The sequence below is a fragment of the Marmota flaviventris genome, chromosome 10 (assembly GCF_047511675.1).
Source record: "Marmota flaviventris isolate mMarFla1 chromosome 10, mMarFla1.hap1, whole genome shotgun sequence".
Taxonomy (NCBI): Eukaryota; Metazoa; Chordata; class Mammalia; order Rodentia; family Sciuridae; genus Marmota; species Marmota flaviventris.
Window position 1 is genome coordinate 55,339,654 of NC_092507.1, and position 15,667 is coordinate 55,355,320.

Below are 15,667 nucleotides of genomic sequence, written 5' to 3' on the forward strand. Positions count from 1 at the left end.
ATGTGCCAGCCTCTCCTTCTGCTCCAGCGCTGGCCTTAAGGATACACACCTCCCCAGCTTTTGAGAGTTCACCCCAAAACCCTCACCCTGCAGAACACTGGAGATGATTGCCTGCTTTCTAAAAGCTACCAACACTCATGTTTCTTGGGGGAGAAAAACGGCATGGGTGCATTGCTCAGAAAACAAAATCTTCCCTGCAGAGAAACTGCAGGGGTGTTGAGAGCATAAGGAATTAGAAATCTGGGCGTACAGCTACCAAATCTAACCTCAGTACCATTGCTCTAGTTGTTAATGATTGATTTCATGACATACTGAAGCAGACCGTCATGTTAAGCCCTGTAAGCTCAGGACCCCGAGCCTACAAAAATGTACGAAATCACAATTTTAAAATGTTAAGTAAATGTCTATTCTATCTTTTGAGAATACTGGGGATTGAATACAGGGGTGCTTCACCACTGAGCTACATGCTCAGTCTTTTATTTTTTTAACTTTTTATTTGCGAGAAGGTCTTGCTAAACTGCTGACCTCAAACTTGTGATACTCCTGCCTCAGTCTCCCAAATTTGCTGGGATTACAGGCATGTGCTACCGGGTTTCTGTTCTCGAGATTAAAAGGCTCAGGGGTCACTCCAGTTGAAATGGGCTGACTGGGCTGTGCAAAATAACCACACAAGAGACACAAATACCTTTTTGTTTGGGGTCACAGTGACAGCTCCTCTGACCTTAAGGTTCCACAGGAAGAGAGAGAGCGAGAGCATGCGCTGATCCCTTTTATTGAGGAGAAGCTATTCAAATGAGGCAAGGGGTCAGGTTTCAGAGGGCTGAGTCTATCTTCATGATGTCCACTGTCAGCAGGTTGACTGACACCTGGGTAGGCCACACCCAAGGACACAGTAAGAGAAGGGGACACACACACAGGGTACTTCCATGGAAGATTCTATCCTAAACAGGGCAAGGAGTTGGTTATATTACAAAGGAACAGATGAGCATAGCTTCACCCATGGGGCTGTAGCAAGACACACCCATGCACTAGACCCCGACCCTCGAACCCAAGAAGGGTGGGGAAAGCTCTGCCACATTTCTGTGACTGAGCGCCTCAGCACCCAGCCGGGGAGTGTGACTCAGTCACGTGCAAGGTTGGTCTCCCACAACACCTATTTCATTAATTGCTAAATGTAGCTGCTTTTAAAAATTCCCTTTTCTTGAAAACAATTTGTATACTTACTTTTCTCCTTTAGAATTCTCAAATGTACTTGATAAATGCCAGAAACACTAAAAATTACTACAGCTAAATTATTTCAAAGACAAAAAATGGCAAAAAAAATGTGTAAGATTTTACCACAAAAAAAGGTAATATTTAGTTTGTTTGGTACACTATGGAGTGAGACCTTCATAAATGACAATTCTAGGCCCTACTAAAGTATTAAGCCCTGATGAATTAGGACAATTTTAAAATGGCAATGTATTATTCCCTTTTAAATTAAATGAAGCATTAAACAATAAAAATGAGTGAAAGCCCACACTGAACAATTTCCTTTAATACATGCTTTTCTTCTTTCATTTGCCTTTCAGAAATTCCTTATAGCCTCTCCCAAAATTCATATCTAATAAACAGCCTGCAGCCCAGAGTGACATACATCCTGTGGATGACAGCTCTGACAGCAGCTGGTGAAAGTCCCCAGGGAAATGAAAGGGAATTTTCTCCACAAGGTAAGAGATGACTTTAAAGATGGTGAGTCCACCCTGTATTCTTACAAGTGTACACTCCCACTGCATGCCACATCGAAAACATCAAAATTTCCTTAATTCTGTAATTCCTTTCTTGCTGCCATACCTTTTCACTTGCTGTTGCCTCCAAACAGGAGTGCCCTCCCCCTCCACTGTCTGCTTAGACACAGTGTCAGTTCATTTTCCAAAACTCAGCAGAAATGTTTCCTCCTCCAGGAAGCATTCTCAAAAGCACCTCGATCTTCCCTTCCTTTACCCATACTCAGATTTTTCCTTCCAGTACGCAGGAATTGACATCTGTTTATCTCTGAACGCAAGGTCTAGAGTGGTCCCTAATACATATTCACTAAACATCTGTTCAAAGGAAGAAAGTCACATGAGCAATAATAGTAGCACTTATTGCATGAGGTAGTTGTTATGTAATAGTCATTCTGAAAAGTGCTGTTACTGTAACAAAGTACCATAAACTGAGTGCTTCAACCAACAGAAATGTATTGTCTCACAGTTCTAGAGGCAAAAAGTCCAAGATCAAGGGGTCAGCAGGGTGTGTTCCATCTGGGGGCTGTGGGAGGGGATCTGTGCTTGGCCTTTCAGAGCTTCTGGTAGTTTACAGACCATCATTGATGTTCACTGGCCTGTAGATCTCTGCTTTCATCTTGTATTCTCCCTGTGCCCAATTTTCCTCCTTTTTATAAGGACACCAGTCATTGGATTAAGGGCTCATCCTTCCAGTACTTACCTTAACTAGTAATATCTGCAGTGGCTCTATTTTCAAATAAGGTCACGTTTTCAGGTAGGACTTCAACTATGAAGTTTAAGGGTAAACAATTCAAACTATAATACATACTTTAGCTAATTTATTCTTACCAAACTTACATGGCTATACATGGCCCATATTTCCAAACACTTAATATGAAATATATTTTAAAATGTGAGGGAATTGTACTAGTGAGAGAACTAACATGTAGAAAGATTATCCAAAACCACAGAGATGGTAAGTGGCAGAACTACAAATGAAACTCAGATCTTAGTTCCTTCAGCTAAATTCGAGTGTATGAGTAAGTGACCCAGCTAACATGGGCTTCTCTCCACCTGCTAAGTCACACTGTTCTCTCTGGCAGCGCTCATTTGCTTCTGCTCTAAGCGTACAACAAGCTGTTGTTGCTTTATGACATACAACATCAAGTTGATCATTTAGGGACTTTGTTGTTCTGTCAGGAAATTCTCCTTCGGAAAACTATCAAGCCTTCTTCTCATCTTTCTAGTTCTCCTATGAATGATGAGGTGTGAATAATTAATGTGGACTAAAGACCCATCATCTCTCTATTGGTGGTTTCTCCTAACTTGTCCCATCAGCCCAGAAAGGAAGGTAGATGATGAAGAAATGGCAGATCATGCAGATTGTGTTGGGTGGAGAAAGGCTGCCTCCTTAACTCCCGAATTCAGCCTTGTTAGCACATGGCCTAAGGGAACTCTGCCTCTGCTCCTGTGGCTCCTTCTTTCTCCTACCCCTTGCTGACATTCCATCTCTGGTTGCAATTCATCAGTAGTTCTCCAGGAACCATCAAGCTAGAATTCAAATTTCTTGGTCACCAGGTCCTACCTGGTCCTGTTAGCCATCTAGCTCTATCCTTTGCTATACATCTCATCATTTCCTATGATAAAGTAAGACCAGTCTACCTGCACCTGCTTGAAAGTGCTGCACTCTTCCTCCTTCCAAGACTTCGCCTGTTTCCTGGTCTGGTCTGGTCTTAACTTGTCCACTTAGCTGATTCCTATTCATCTTCTAAATTCTAAACTTTTGACATCATGCCATTTTCAAAACCCTCCTCAGCTCCCGCAGTGAGGCAGTTTCCTATGTTGTTCTCTGCTACACTGCCCATGAATACTGTGAATGCACATATCCCATGACATTATAAGTTGATGGCTTACATGTTTACACAGCTGTCTTCTGCACTGTATTCACAACTTTGTAAGACAGCAGAGCCCATATTCTATTCATCTTTGCATCTCAGCACCTACTAAGGCCTGATACGTGGTTAGTACTCAGTAAATGTTGGGTGAATTAATAAATAATTTCAATAGATAGTGAAATGCTCTCATTCTTTTCATAGGAAGGAACAAGCATAATTTCAAAGATTCTCAGATAGATAGAGGGCTTATCCAATGGCTTGGTAAAATTAGTAGCTACCATTTCTTGAGGGCCTCGGATATTCAATATATTTCCATATGCTTTAAATACACCATCTCTAATCTTCATAACCACCTAGAAGGTAGACATCATCATTCACATTTTACAGATCAAGTAATTGAGGTCTGCAGATCACACATCTATTAGTAGCAGAGCTGGATTAAAACTTGGAGCTCCTTTTTCCCTAACCAAATGCAAAAAAATGGCTTGACCTTGTTCCTGAGCCCAACCACCCAAGAGCTGTGAGTAGGGCCCAGAGAATTCACACAAAAAGTAAAGTTCTATTTATAGGTCAGTATTTTGAAATGTTCATTGAAAATAACTGTAATAGGATTTTCTAAATTTTCAGGTAAAGCCAGTTGGAACATGTTTGTGACGCCAAGCATTTGTATTGCCATCATCATGGTGGGTGTTTTCTCAGTACGGTACTTCCGGCAAAAGTGAGTTGGTTATACCTATTTGGTAAATGTATTTTTAAAATAATAATATCTGTTACTGCTATGGTAACAGACATACTCATACATTGCTGGTGGCAGAATAAATTTATTCACCGTTTTTAGACAACAGTATGTGTTGAGTTTTAAAAAGTGTACCTATGCCCTAGCAATTCCTACCTAGGTATTTATATTTAAATATATCATAGATATGTGCAGATAGTGGAAATTGTTTACTGAAATATTGTTCATAAAGAAAATATTTAAATAACCTAACTTCCCACTCTAATGGGATTGGTTAACTAAATCACAACATATTGCATATTATAACATATTATGCATCCATTACAGATGATGTAGAAGCTGGGCATGGTGGCACACACCTGTAGTCCCAGCTACTCTGGAGGCTGAAATGGGAGAAAATCATCCAGGCTGGCAGCCAGCTTTGAGCCCACAGATTTCAGACCAGCCTGAGTAACATACCAAGATCCCATATTAAAAAAAAAAAAAAAAAAAAGATGATATAGAAGAAAATTAAATGCTATTTGTTATATTATACTTTTTAAAGCAGTTTGCAAGACAAATATACATATATTAATTTCTTAGAAATAGTGAGTATATACACACATACATATGAAAGACATATAAATTGGTCGTACATAATATAAAAGTCAAAATATGCAGGGCATGATGACACATGCCTGTAATCCCAATTACTTAGGAGGCCAAGTCAGGAAGATTACAAATTCAAGACCAGCCTGGGAAACCCATTAAGACCCTGTCTCAAAAATAAACAAATAAATAAAATGGACTGGGTGCATAGTTCAGTGGTAGAGCACCATTGGGTTCAATTCCCAGTATCACATATACACACTTTCTCCCCCAGGTTAAAGAAATAAGCTTAAGTAAAGGGCTAATATGGTGGTTCCAGTCACCAGGGACATAGCCATCTTTTGTTTTTCTGCTACACTGTCCTGACGTAACTTCCATCCTCAAGTTCACCTCATGGTCCAGTAGTTGGCATCATAACTAGAAAGTGGTCTTTAAGTTGGCTGTACTGTTAGCCCACTAAATGAGGGTACTCTTCCTAGGAAATAGGGGAAAATAGATGGTGGGAGGCAATTAATGTTCTACCCCAAAGATATATAACACAATATTAATAGAGGTTGTATCTGGGAATAAAATCAAAGGTAATTTTAGTTTTTTTTCTATTTAACTATAATTTCTGAAATTTCTTTAGTAAACATACATTATTTTGTAAAGAAAAATATTTAGTTTGTTATTTGATACAAAGCTTTCTTCAAATCCCAGGTAAAGAAATAGAAATAGTCAAAGTAAAACTAGCTCAACATCATTGTGCTAGCCATTGAACTTCTCAGGAAGGCTTTAGTTTATTGAAGATCTAATGTGTGATAAATATGTCAAAGCAGTGCTCTCTTAGGTATACTTTGAAAAAGTATAACGCAAAAGTCAACTAGGATCACATATAGGCTCTTCATGGAAATAGTAGATATCAGGGTGAAGGCTAAACTGCTGTTTTAAAAAAAAAAAATCAGGAAAACTCAAATACAGTGTTTTAATTTTAATTATTCCTTCCATATACCAGTTCTTAGGAAAATCATCCAGGCTGGCAGCCAGCTTTGTTCCAGTCACTTGGGAACCTAATTTTCTTCCATCTTATTGGCCAATGGCTATTGCCCTCAGTTGCCTCTATACCAGACTACAGATACCAGTGATCATATTTCTTTGGAGAAAAATACTTTTCTTTGTGTCACATGACAATATCTCTCACTTTAAAAAGTTAAAAAATTATAGAGACCTTTCTTTGTCAAAGTTCATTAAAGCCAAATCTTTGAAAATGTTTCATACTGGTCTTAAAATTTTCAAAAAATAGGCAAAATATTTAAGTCACATGCAATTATAAGTTTTTTTTTGGAGTTTTTTTCCTTCCATATCATTAAAAACCTGTATTTCTTCTGATCACCAAGTACAAACATTGCTAACATACTTAAGTTCAAGCTATTTATACCTTATTGTATCCTGAGTATTTTTTTAACTTTTAGTGTAGTAATTTATTAATCATCTTAAATTCTTTGTAAACATTCTGATTAGCTCAACAATAAGTTCCCAAAGGATACAGGATCAGGTACCCTTACTTGCTGTTCTATCCCCAGCATGAAGCACTATGATGATCACATATTTAGGAGCTTATTCAATGTTTGTTGAATAAATACATGACTGGATAGTGAGAGATTGCTAAAAATCACATTGAGGAAAAATTTCATAGTTTATTTAGCAACCCCTAAGGGGCTGTATGGTGACTCTTTATCATCGATCTGAATTTCACAGGAAACTACTCCATTATCTTTGTCCTTGAGGGTTTATATTTTACTCTTTGCATACTAAAGCAACCCCCACACCAAAATCACTACACTGGAAACCTGTGTTTCCTTGCCATTGTATGTGCTTAACCAAATGTCATTGTTTTCTCATCTATAGGGCATTTGTTCTCCTTTCATTACTCAGACCTCAGTGGTGTAGCAGAGACATTCCAGACCCAGCAAACAGCACTTGGGCCAAGAAATACCCCATCATGGAGGTAAGGCATAAAGTCTCATAGTCAGTCAATGGGTTGCTAGTGATGACCACATCTAAGGTTCCTATTGTAGTTACAAGGAACCCTGAGATCCTATGGGTAAGCCGATGTCACTCAAGCTGAGTTACCACTGTTATATCTGTTTTCTTCCTGAACTGAAGAGCAACCTATGCAACAAAACACTAAAAGAACCATAGTGTTCTATTCCTCTATAGGTCTTACATTCCCTTCCTCAACTCATCTTATTTCAAAAGAAATAAGAAATATTTTTTTTTCCATTTGCTGAATACTAGTCTGAGCACTGACTCATCCAAATTCAAGATAATTGAAGCTTTTGACTTTCCCAATCCTGACTGAACATAGAACAGATAAATAAAAGCAATACTATTTTGGTTTTGGCAGGAAGCCAGTAAGCTATTCCACTGTGCAAAGAAATGGTTTTAAAGGAGAGGTTGCTCAGCTGGCAGGTGAGAGGGCCAAGGGCAGTGAAGGGAGCTGCCACTGTTGCTCAGTAAAAGGAGGTGAGAACAGCTCACAGGGCAGGATGGGCCATTGTTAGTGGAAGGCCTGGAAATAGAAGGCATCTGTATTATGGAGCAAGACTGCAGTTAAGAGGAGCAATAGGTGAGGGAAGGAACATGCCAATATCCTTCCCATTGCCCAGGGTATTGACAGTCCCAGACTCCCTTTCTCAGACCTTACTTAAGCCCATCTTCTCCAAGATTCTTTTCTTTAATCACCCAGTGCCGCCTTCTGTCATCCATACCCTTCCTCAGCCAGAAGCCCATTACTACCAGACTCTGCTTTGGGAAGGAGCTGATCCCAGCTATCTCTGCTTTAGGAATTCAAGTCACTGCAGTTTAGTGCCTTTGGAATCTGGCCAGAGGTCAGCTTCTGCCACTACAATGTGTGAGACTCTTGAACAACTTACTCTACTATCCCAGCCTAGCTTCATCCTCTGTACAATAAGAATGAACAATATCTCCTTTGTATACTGTTGAGAGGACTAAATAATGTGAAGCACAAAGGTCATACAAAGCAAAGATCATTTACTCTCCTCCTGGGAACACGCATATTTTATGACTCCTCTCTATCAAAGGATTTGTCCCTGTTAAGTCACAACAGTGATAATGACAGAAATATGTATACAAACATTTATAAATATATATAATGTACCATATATAATTATACTATGTTGTATATTCAGTATATTTATATATAGTATATATCATTTATTTATACATTATATATAATATATATTTTTAAAATGTATATTATATAGCACATATTACATTTATTCTACTATAATATATAATAGCAATAAACATATTTCATATGTATTTCTATATCATATATATGAATTTCTATAACATATTCAATGTGTATTTCTAATATAGAATACATTATATATAATATATAAATATGAATACTGTATACTCCATATAGTATACTACATAATATGTAAGCATACTGTATATAGAATTTACTTATATGTATTTATATAATATATATTTATATATTACTTTCTATGTGCCAGGCACTTTTTAAATTTTTATTATTATTATTATCTAAGTTGCTTATAGCCTAAGTTGCTGTGGCTGGTTTTGAATTTGTGATCCTCCTGCCTAAGCCTCCCAAGACAGGCACTTTTAAAACATTGCATACATTAACATTTAATCCACATAGAGTTTTAAAAGGTTGTGTTAAACTGGGCTCAGTAGCCCATGACTGTAATCTCTACTTGGGAGACTAAGGAAGGAAAAATCAAGTTTGAGATCAGCCTCAGCAACTTAGTGAGACCTGTCTCAAAATAATAAAATAAATTGGGGATGTAGCTCAGTGGTACAGTACCCCCAGGTTCAATCCCCAGTACTATTAAAAAATAAATAAAAAGAGGTTGTGCTATTATTATCCTCATTTTTCAGATGAGGAAAATGAGGCACAGAGAAAGAATCAAGTAACTAGTGCAACACTAGTTAGCTAATAGAGGATGATACTAGATTCACATACAAGCAATATGTGCTGTCCACCATCACACTGTACATTCCAACAGAGCTTTAAGCATAGGGTGAGGGGAGTGTTTCTACTGGTCCAAACCTCTGAGCTGAGCAGACTAGCCCTCACTTGGTGGCAATCTTGCGATGATCCATGGAAACACTCTATAGCCATGAGGCCTTAGAAGGATGTCCCTGCTGGTGTTAGAGGGATTCAAGTGCCAGGAGTTGAAACAGATGAAGTTGAAATTCTCTTCCAATGCTGAGATTTCAAGGTGTTAAAAGCCTAAAACAGCACAGGGGAAGTAGCTCTGGGTCAGTTGCAGACAACTGCCTTCAAACTGTAGCTTTAACATCAGGACCTCTGCCTGCCTATGCACAGGTAATATAGGGGATACAGAGTCATAAGCTTATAACAAATGCAAAGAAAAACGTGTAAAGTGTTAGAGAAAGTAAAGTAGGAAGAAGATAAAGAAAGGATACAAATGCCCAAAGTTGTGTAGCATAAGTCCACTCATTGCAGCATTATAAGTAAAAGCAAAAAAAAAAAAAAAAAAAAAAAAAGGATATGTGTGTCTAAAATTCTTTGACATCCTTGAAAGCAAAAACAGTGGTCTAAAGTGAGTTCTAATCTGTATGAAAGGAAGGAAATTTTTATACATACCTATATGCCTGCAATAGGTATACAGGATATTTCTGGAAGCTACATATGATTATAGGAAATCAATAATGGCAGTTGCATCTGGGGGAGAATGTTGGAAGTATGAGGGCCATTTTATTTTCATTAAATATTCCTTTTGAACCTAAAAAAAAAAAAAAAAAAAAACAGCCTTAGCATTGGTGAGGCACTTAGCAACTTAGTGAGACCCCATTTTTAAGTAGAATACAAAATAGGGCTGGAGATGTGGCTCAGTGGTTGAGTGCCCCTGAGTTCAATCTCCAGTACCCCCTGCCAAAAAAAACAATGAAATTAGAAACTTTTAAAACTTTAGGTAGCTTAAACATGGCATCCAAGAGGAAAACCTTGAAGCAGCCTCAGAATGCCATATGGCTTGACCCTTGAAGTGGGTAGACTATTTTTAAGGAGTCATATTGCCCTCCTGGTGCCTGCTGAAGGCAGACTGCAGAAATACAAGGGAGTGTTTTTCACTTCCACAAAATGTGCTTTGAGCTCTCAGGCCTCACATCCCCCTACCAGTTCTTATGTGAGTGAAAAAAATCATGTGCCTTAAAGCTCTGAAGGAAAAGGCCAAATCATAAAAGGGATTACTGGGATGGTATCCAGCTTGTAAAAGCTTAAAATAGTGTCCATGAGGTTCCTGGACCAATGAAGGCTTAAAGAGGATTTCCCCTCCAGGGCTTGGCCCAAGGGCCTACTCTGTGAAAGCTCTGAGGAACAGCAACTTCTCTGAGTATTGCCAAGGATTTAATGGAGGCAAAGTGAACACCTCACCTTGTGAAAACAACCAGCCCTTTCCACACCCTGCCTAATCTCTCCCACATCTGTGGTAGCAGCACTTTGGCAGCTCTGCTTCCCACAACTGCCAGCCATGTTCCAAGCCAGATCAACATTCCAAGGCCAGTTTGGATAGTGAGCAGAGAAGAGGAGACTTCTAAGAGAAACACACACGTGCCCCTTCTAGCTCTTGTGAGGGACCTTCATGGAAACCTAACAGCCCCATCACTCACTTTCTTGATCTTTGCCATGCACAAGGCAAAGGTGGCAACATCAGAGGCCAATAGATAAATTGTATTCTCTTGCACAATTTGTCATTTGACAAATGAGAAAACTGAGGCCCAGACAGGTTGATCAAGTTTATCCAGGCCAGTTGTTGGAGTTGGGACTAGTCCTCAGGGTTTGCCCTGTCCCAAGGCTATTTTTATTTTTTGTCATTCTACTCCTCCTTTAATACATGGTCCCTATGAGCAAATGGCTTGCAGACATGTAAAAGGAGGAAGAAAAAAGTGGTAGTACAAAGCATCATGTGTCAAGAAACTAACTTGTGGTTTCCTCACTCACGTAGGAATCCTATAAAAGGAATGGCCAATAAGGGTTTCATGGAAAGGGAAAGGGCCAAGAGAGCACAGTGGAGCAAATATTAGCAGGGCGAAGTGTCTTGGTAGCACTACAAGAATGTCTTAAGTAAGTCTGGACCATGGCTGAAGGAGCAGCCTGAGAAGGGAAATAGGGAGAAGTAGAGGAAGAAGCAGGAACTCATGGTCAGGCTGAAGTGTGTATATGTAAATAATTGGAACTCTGCTTTAGAAAAATCAGGCAGTTCATGTGTAGGATACTTTTTAGGATGTAAAGAGAGTCCAAATAAAGCCTGGTAAAAGAAATATTTGTGAAGTGCCTAGGACTTGGATTCAGGAATGGGCAGCGAGTTCAGAAAGGAAAGAGATATGACACTGAAGAGCTAGTAACCAACAGGATACTGAGAAGAGAAATTCATAATTACGAAAATTGTTTGCTAATTTTTATCTGTTACAAAAAAAAAATTAGCTAAAGGAAAAAAGAACAGAAAACTTCCAGAAAAGCTATTCAAGTGGTCTTTCTTGAAAGCAGATCTGACAAGGATATTATCTTGCCTGACCAATGTTAACTGCTTTCAGTAGTTCCATCAAAGACCAAACCCTTTAAGCATCCCTTACAAGGCCCTCCACGATGTGACCCTCTCCTATTTCCAAAGCCTCAGTTTTCCAATAAGAATAACTAGCAGGTTCCAGAATATGTCAGTCCTCTTTGCCCACCACTTCATCCTTGGGACATACTCCACATCTCTCAGAACTCAGCTCTAGCATCACTTCAGTCACTACCCCTTGACAGAAAATAGGCTCAACCTTTCCTTTGTACTCACTGGCCCTGGAGGAAAACAGGTAGGACAGCTCAATTCCCATTAGAAGAAACAGCCAGGCTGAAGGCTGATCCAGGTAGTGACTCACTCACTGGGGGTTGAGGGAGAAGTCCCTGCCTCCTGCCTACCTGACCAATGTTAACTGCTTTGCTTTCCTTACCTCTGAAAATTAAGGGTCTACAGTGTTCCACTTGGGGCTGAGGCAGTCCAGGTTGTGAGGCCTCTGAGAAACCTATATAGCAATAAGAGCTGCTTCTTCATTCCTTCTCCCAGGAGAAGACACAGCTGCCCTTGGACAAGCTCCAGATGTCCTGGTCCACTCCTGAAGAGCCTGAGCCGCTGGTCATCAATGAAGTTCTCCATCAAATGACTCCAGTCTTCAGACACCCCCATTGCCTCAAGTGGCCAGTAAGGGGACAAGGAGTCCAAGGTTACTTTACCTCTAAGGAAGACACAGTGTACAGTGCCTCCAGCCCTTTACCTTCCAGAGCTCTCAAAGCTGAGACAAGACAGCTAGTGGATCTGTATAAGGTGCTGGAGAGCAAGGACACTAGCTCAAAGGCAGGAAAAATAACCAGCCCTTTGACAGTTCTCCCAGGGGACTACCTTCCCAGCCATGAGGGCTACTTACCCTCCAACATTGATGATCTCCCTTCACATGAGGTTCCTCTCGCTGACCAATTGGAAGAACTGGAGCCTCAGCACATCTCACTTTCTGTTTTCATGTCAAGTTCCCTTCACCCACTCAACTTCTCCTGTGGTGAAAAGCTGACTCTAGATCAGTTAAAGATGGGGTGTGACTCCCTCATTCTCTAAATGGTAAGGCTCCAAGCCTGAAAAGTCTGTGTCCTCAATCAGCACAGCATGCCCCATTTACCCAGCCCTTACTCCAGTTGTCATAATCCTTGGTAGGATCAGTTCTGGCTGCAGCTAGAGGGTGGTCCTGCCAGCTTTCTTCAAAGCCTAAAGGTTACATGTGGACCTAGAATTCCCCACCTGAGTTCCTGACAACTGTCTTGGCTATGCTAATAAGAAAGGGAAAAGGGGGAAAGGAGTGGAAACCAAACTCTCAGTAGTAATTTGAGTCCAAAGGATCATTCAAGCACCTACTATTTATAAAACACCACCAGGCTTTATCCTCTATATCAGTTGGAAATGTTTTATTTGCCAACACTGTCCAATACAGTATACACTAGCTACGTTGACTGTTAACCACCTGAACTGTCTAGTGTGACTTAAGAACTGATTTTTTGGGGGGAGGGGGTGCTGAGGATTGAACCCAGGACCTTGTGCATGCAAGGCAAGCACTCTACCAACTAAGCTATATCCCCAGCCCAAGAACTGAATTTTGATTATAATCAAACAACTATATGTGGCTAGTGGCTACTGCATTGGATAGTACAACTCTAGATGTTGAATACACTAATGAGAATTATAAGGAGCCTTCAAAACAAGTCAACATAGTTTTATAGATGCTGACACAAAAAATACCGGTAAACACCAATATAAAAGGGCCTCCAAAATGTTCACAACTATCACTTATTATTCCTACTTTTCCTAGTTCTGCTTGTTTCATTTTACCTTGCCCTTTCAGTGAAATCAAGGCAGAATGGTGGAGAGCTACTTAAACCCACCATGGGACCTTAGGTAAGCCAGCCTCTGGATCTCTTGGAAAGGGCTTTGACCCCTAGTTTCCTCTTCTTTTTGCTGCAGCAAGTACTGCCTTCAGGACCAGGGCTATCTCTGGGACTAAGACCTCAACTCCAAGTGTTGCACTTTGAACCTTTTCCAAAAGTACAGCAGAAAAGTCCATGAACCTTTTTCTTAAATCCCCAACAAGCCTGGGTGAAAGCTTTACCCACTCCCAATGACTAACACTGGAGCTGAGGGAGCTTCTTATAATCAATTCATTTGTTCAACTCATCTCTTCTCACAAGGTTCTATTCTTTTAAGTCACCCGATACAGTTGTTTCCTGTCCCAATACCACTACAAAGGCTTATTTCCCTCTTTCTAGCCTACAGAACTCATGGATGTTTATATTAAATGTCTTTATTAAAGGCTAATGGGTGAACCTTTATGAATCAAACACACTCAAACAAAACAGATCAGAAAGTTCTTCTCTTCTAAAAAAAAGATAAGCAATTTTATCAACTGACCAACTGATGGATCTTTACAACTTTTACCAGATTGTTTCCAATAGATTAAAATTAAAACCTTATGAAACACAATGTTTGCAATGTATGCCAAAAATAGCTTCCTTATTAATAAAGCACTCATATGGATTAAGAGGAGAAATGCTAACACTTTAAAGAAAAACTGGACTATGAGTAGGCAAATCAAAAAGTACATATTAATGCCCAATAAACATGAAAAAGTCACCCTGAATCAAAGAAATGCAAATTAAATATTATTAAATGATATTTCACACTTATCAGATTAGCAAAGATTACTTAAAAACATTAGCCAGGTATTAATCAGAGAAACTGGTGTGTTAGCAGTTTTCTGGAGGGCAGCTGGGCAATATTCAATACAATTTGAACAAACAGCTGGGCATGGTGATGCACATTTGTAATCCCAGCTCCTCTGGAGCTGAGAAAGCCCAGCCTCAGCAATTTAGGGAGATCCTATATCAAAATAAAATTTGAAAAGGACTAGAGATAGAGCTTGGTGGCAAACACTTGCCTGGCATGTGCAAGGAGACCCTGGGCTCAATCCTTAATACCATTAAAAAAAATTGAAATAGAATATGTAACTTTATTCCTATCAACGTAGCCCAGAGAACAGCATAAATATCCTAATGTGAATGCAGGATTCCTCAATAGCATTGATGAAAATAGGTGTGAGAGCCTCAATCACCCTTCGGTAAGAATCAGATTCCACTAGTTTTGACACCCCGTTGCTTTAGAGTCTATGTAGAACAAAAATGCTAATTAAACTGTAATATGGCATTATTTTCAATAATACTTTTTTTTGGTGGAGGGGCAGTGCTGGAGATCTAACCCAGGACCTCCTGAATGCCTGCAAGTGCTCTACCACTGAGCTATATCCCCAGCCCTCCTTTTTTTAAAAAATTTGAGAAAGGGATTCAAACTAAATCACCCAGGCTGGCCTGGAACTTGTGATCCTTCCTCAACTTCTGCTCAACTTCTGGAGTAGCTGGGATCAGAGGCTTACAGGGTTTACCACACCCAACCATTAAACCATTTATTTAGTTAAAAAAAAAAAAAAGCATCAAGACTACATTTGACTCAATTTTGTGGCTTGGGAATTGTTGAAATGCAAATAAACATCTTTCTTTTACGATAATTGGCTCCATACTTTGCTAGTAGTCACTTTTTATTTATGAATGTCAAAACTGTTCTAAAGTAGGTTCTTCTCAGACTTCAATCAAATCTCTAAAAAATCTATTATGAGCTGCCAGTCCTTTTGAGTCAATTCAGGTCAATTTTTGCACTTGGGAGTAAAGCCAGGGGCACTACTCTACCACTCAGCTACATCCCTAGCCCATTTTTATATATTTTTTGAGATGGGGTCTTGCTGTTACAGAGGCTGACCTTGAATTTATCAACCTCCTGCCTCAACCCCAGAATGGCTGGGATTTACAGGTGTATACCACTGTGCTGGCTTCAGGCCACTTCTCAACTTTCCCAACTTCAAGGAACTCTATATGCCTGTCAGGTGAGGTTCAAAATACCCTCACTTTCTAATGCTAGGCATTTTGCCACCTATTAGGTAATAGGAACCAAGGAAACATTATAAGGGGAATTACAAGACCCTCCAAGAATAAACTTTCTCAAGGACCCAGAAATTTCACTGGAAAAGCTTAAAACATCCACAATCCTGACATTTGCATAATTGGAAGAAAATTA

At 39.6% G+C, this 15,667-nt stretch overlaps 1 protein-coding gene and 1 long non-coding RNA gene across 2 annotated transcripts in view; one reads left to right on the forward strand and one right to left on the reverse strand.

The window, feature by feature from the left end:
• Il12rb2 (interleukin 12 receptor subunit beta 2) overlaps nucleotides 1-15,115 on the forward strand; it is a 74,811-nt gene extending 59,696 nt beyond the window's left edge. Inside the window, exons 12-15 of the mRNA XM_027949552.2 lie at nucleotides 1,572-1,709; nucleotides 4,268-4,358; nucleotides 6,852-6,951; nucleotides 12,071-15,115. Coding sequence (XP_027805353.2) covers nucleotides 1,572-1,709; nucleotides 4,268-4,358; nucleotides 6,852-6,951; nucleotides 12,071-12,613 — 872 coding nt within the window. The 3' untranslated portion in view covers nucleotides 12,614-15,115. The remainder of the gene's footprint in view (nucleotides 1-1,571; nucleotides 1,710-4,267; nucleotides 4,359-6,851; nucleotides 6,952-12,070) is intronic.
• On the reverse strand, nucleotides 8,489-12,208 carry LOC139707255 (uncharacterized). Its single transcript, XR_011708855.1, has 3 exons — nucleotides 11,958-12,208; nucleotides 9,607-9,745; nucleotides 8,489-9,228 (listed from the first exon to the last, which is right to left on the reverse strand). It is a non-coding gene; the product is annotated as an uncharacterized lncRNA (long non-coding RNA).
• Nucleotides 15,116-15,667: the final 552 nt, after the last annotated feature.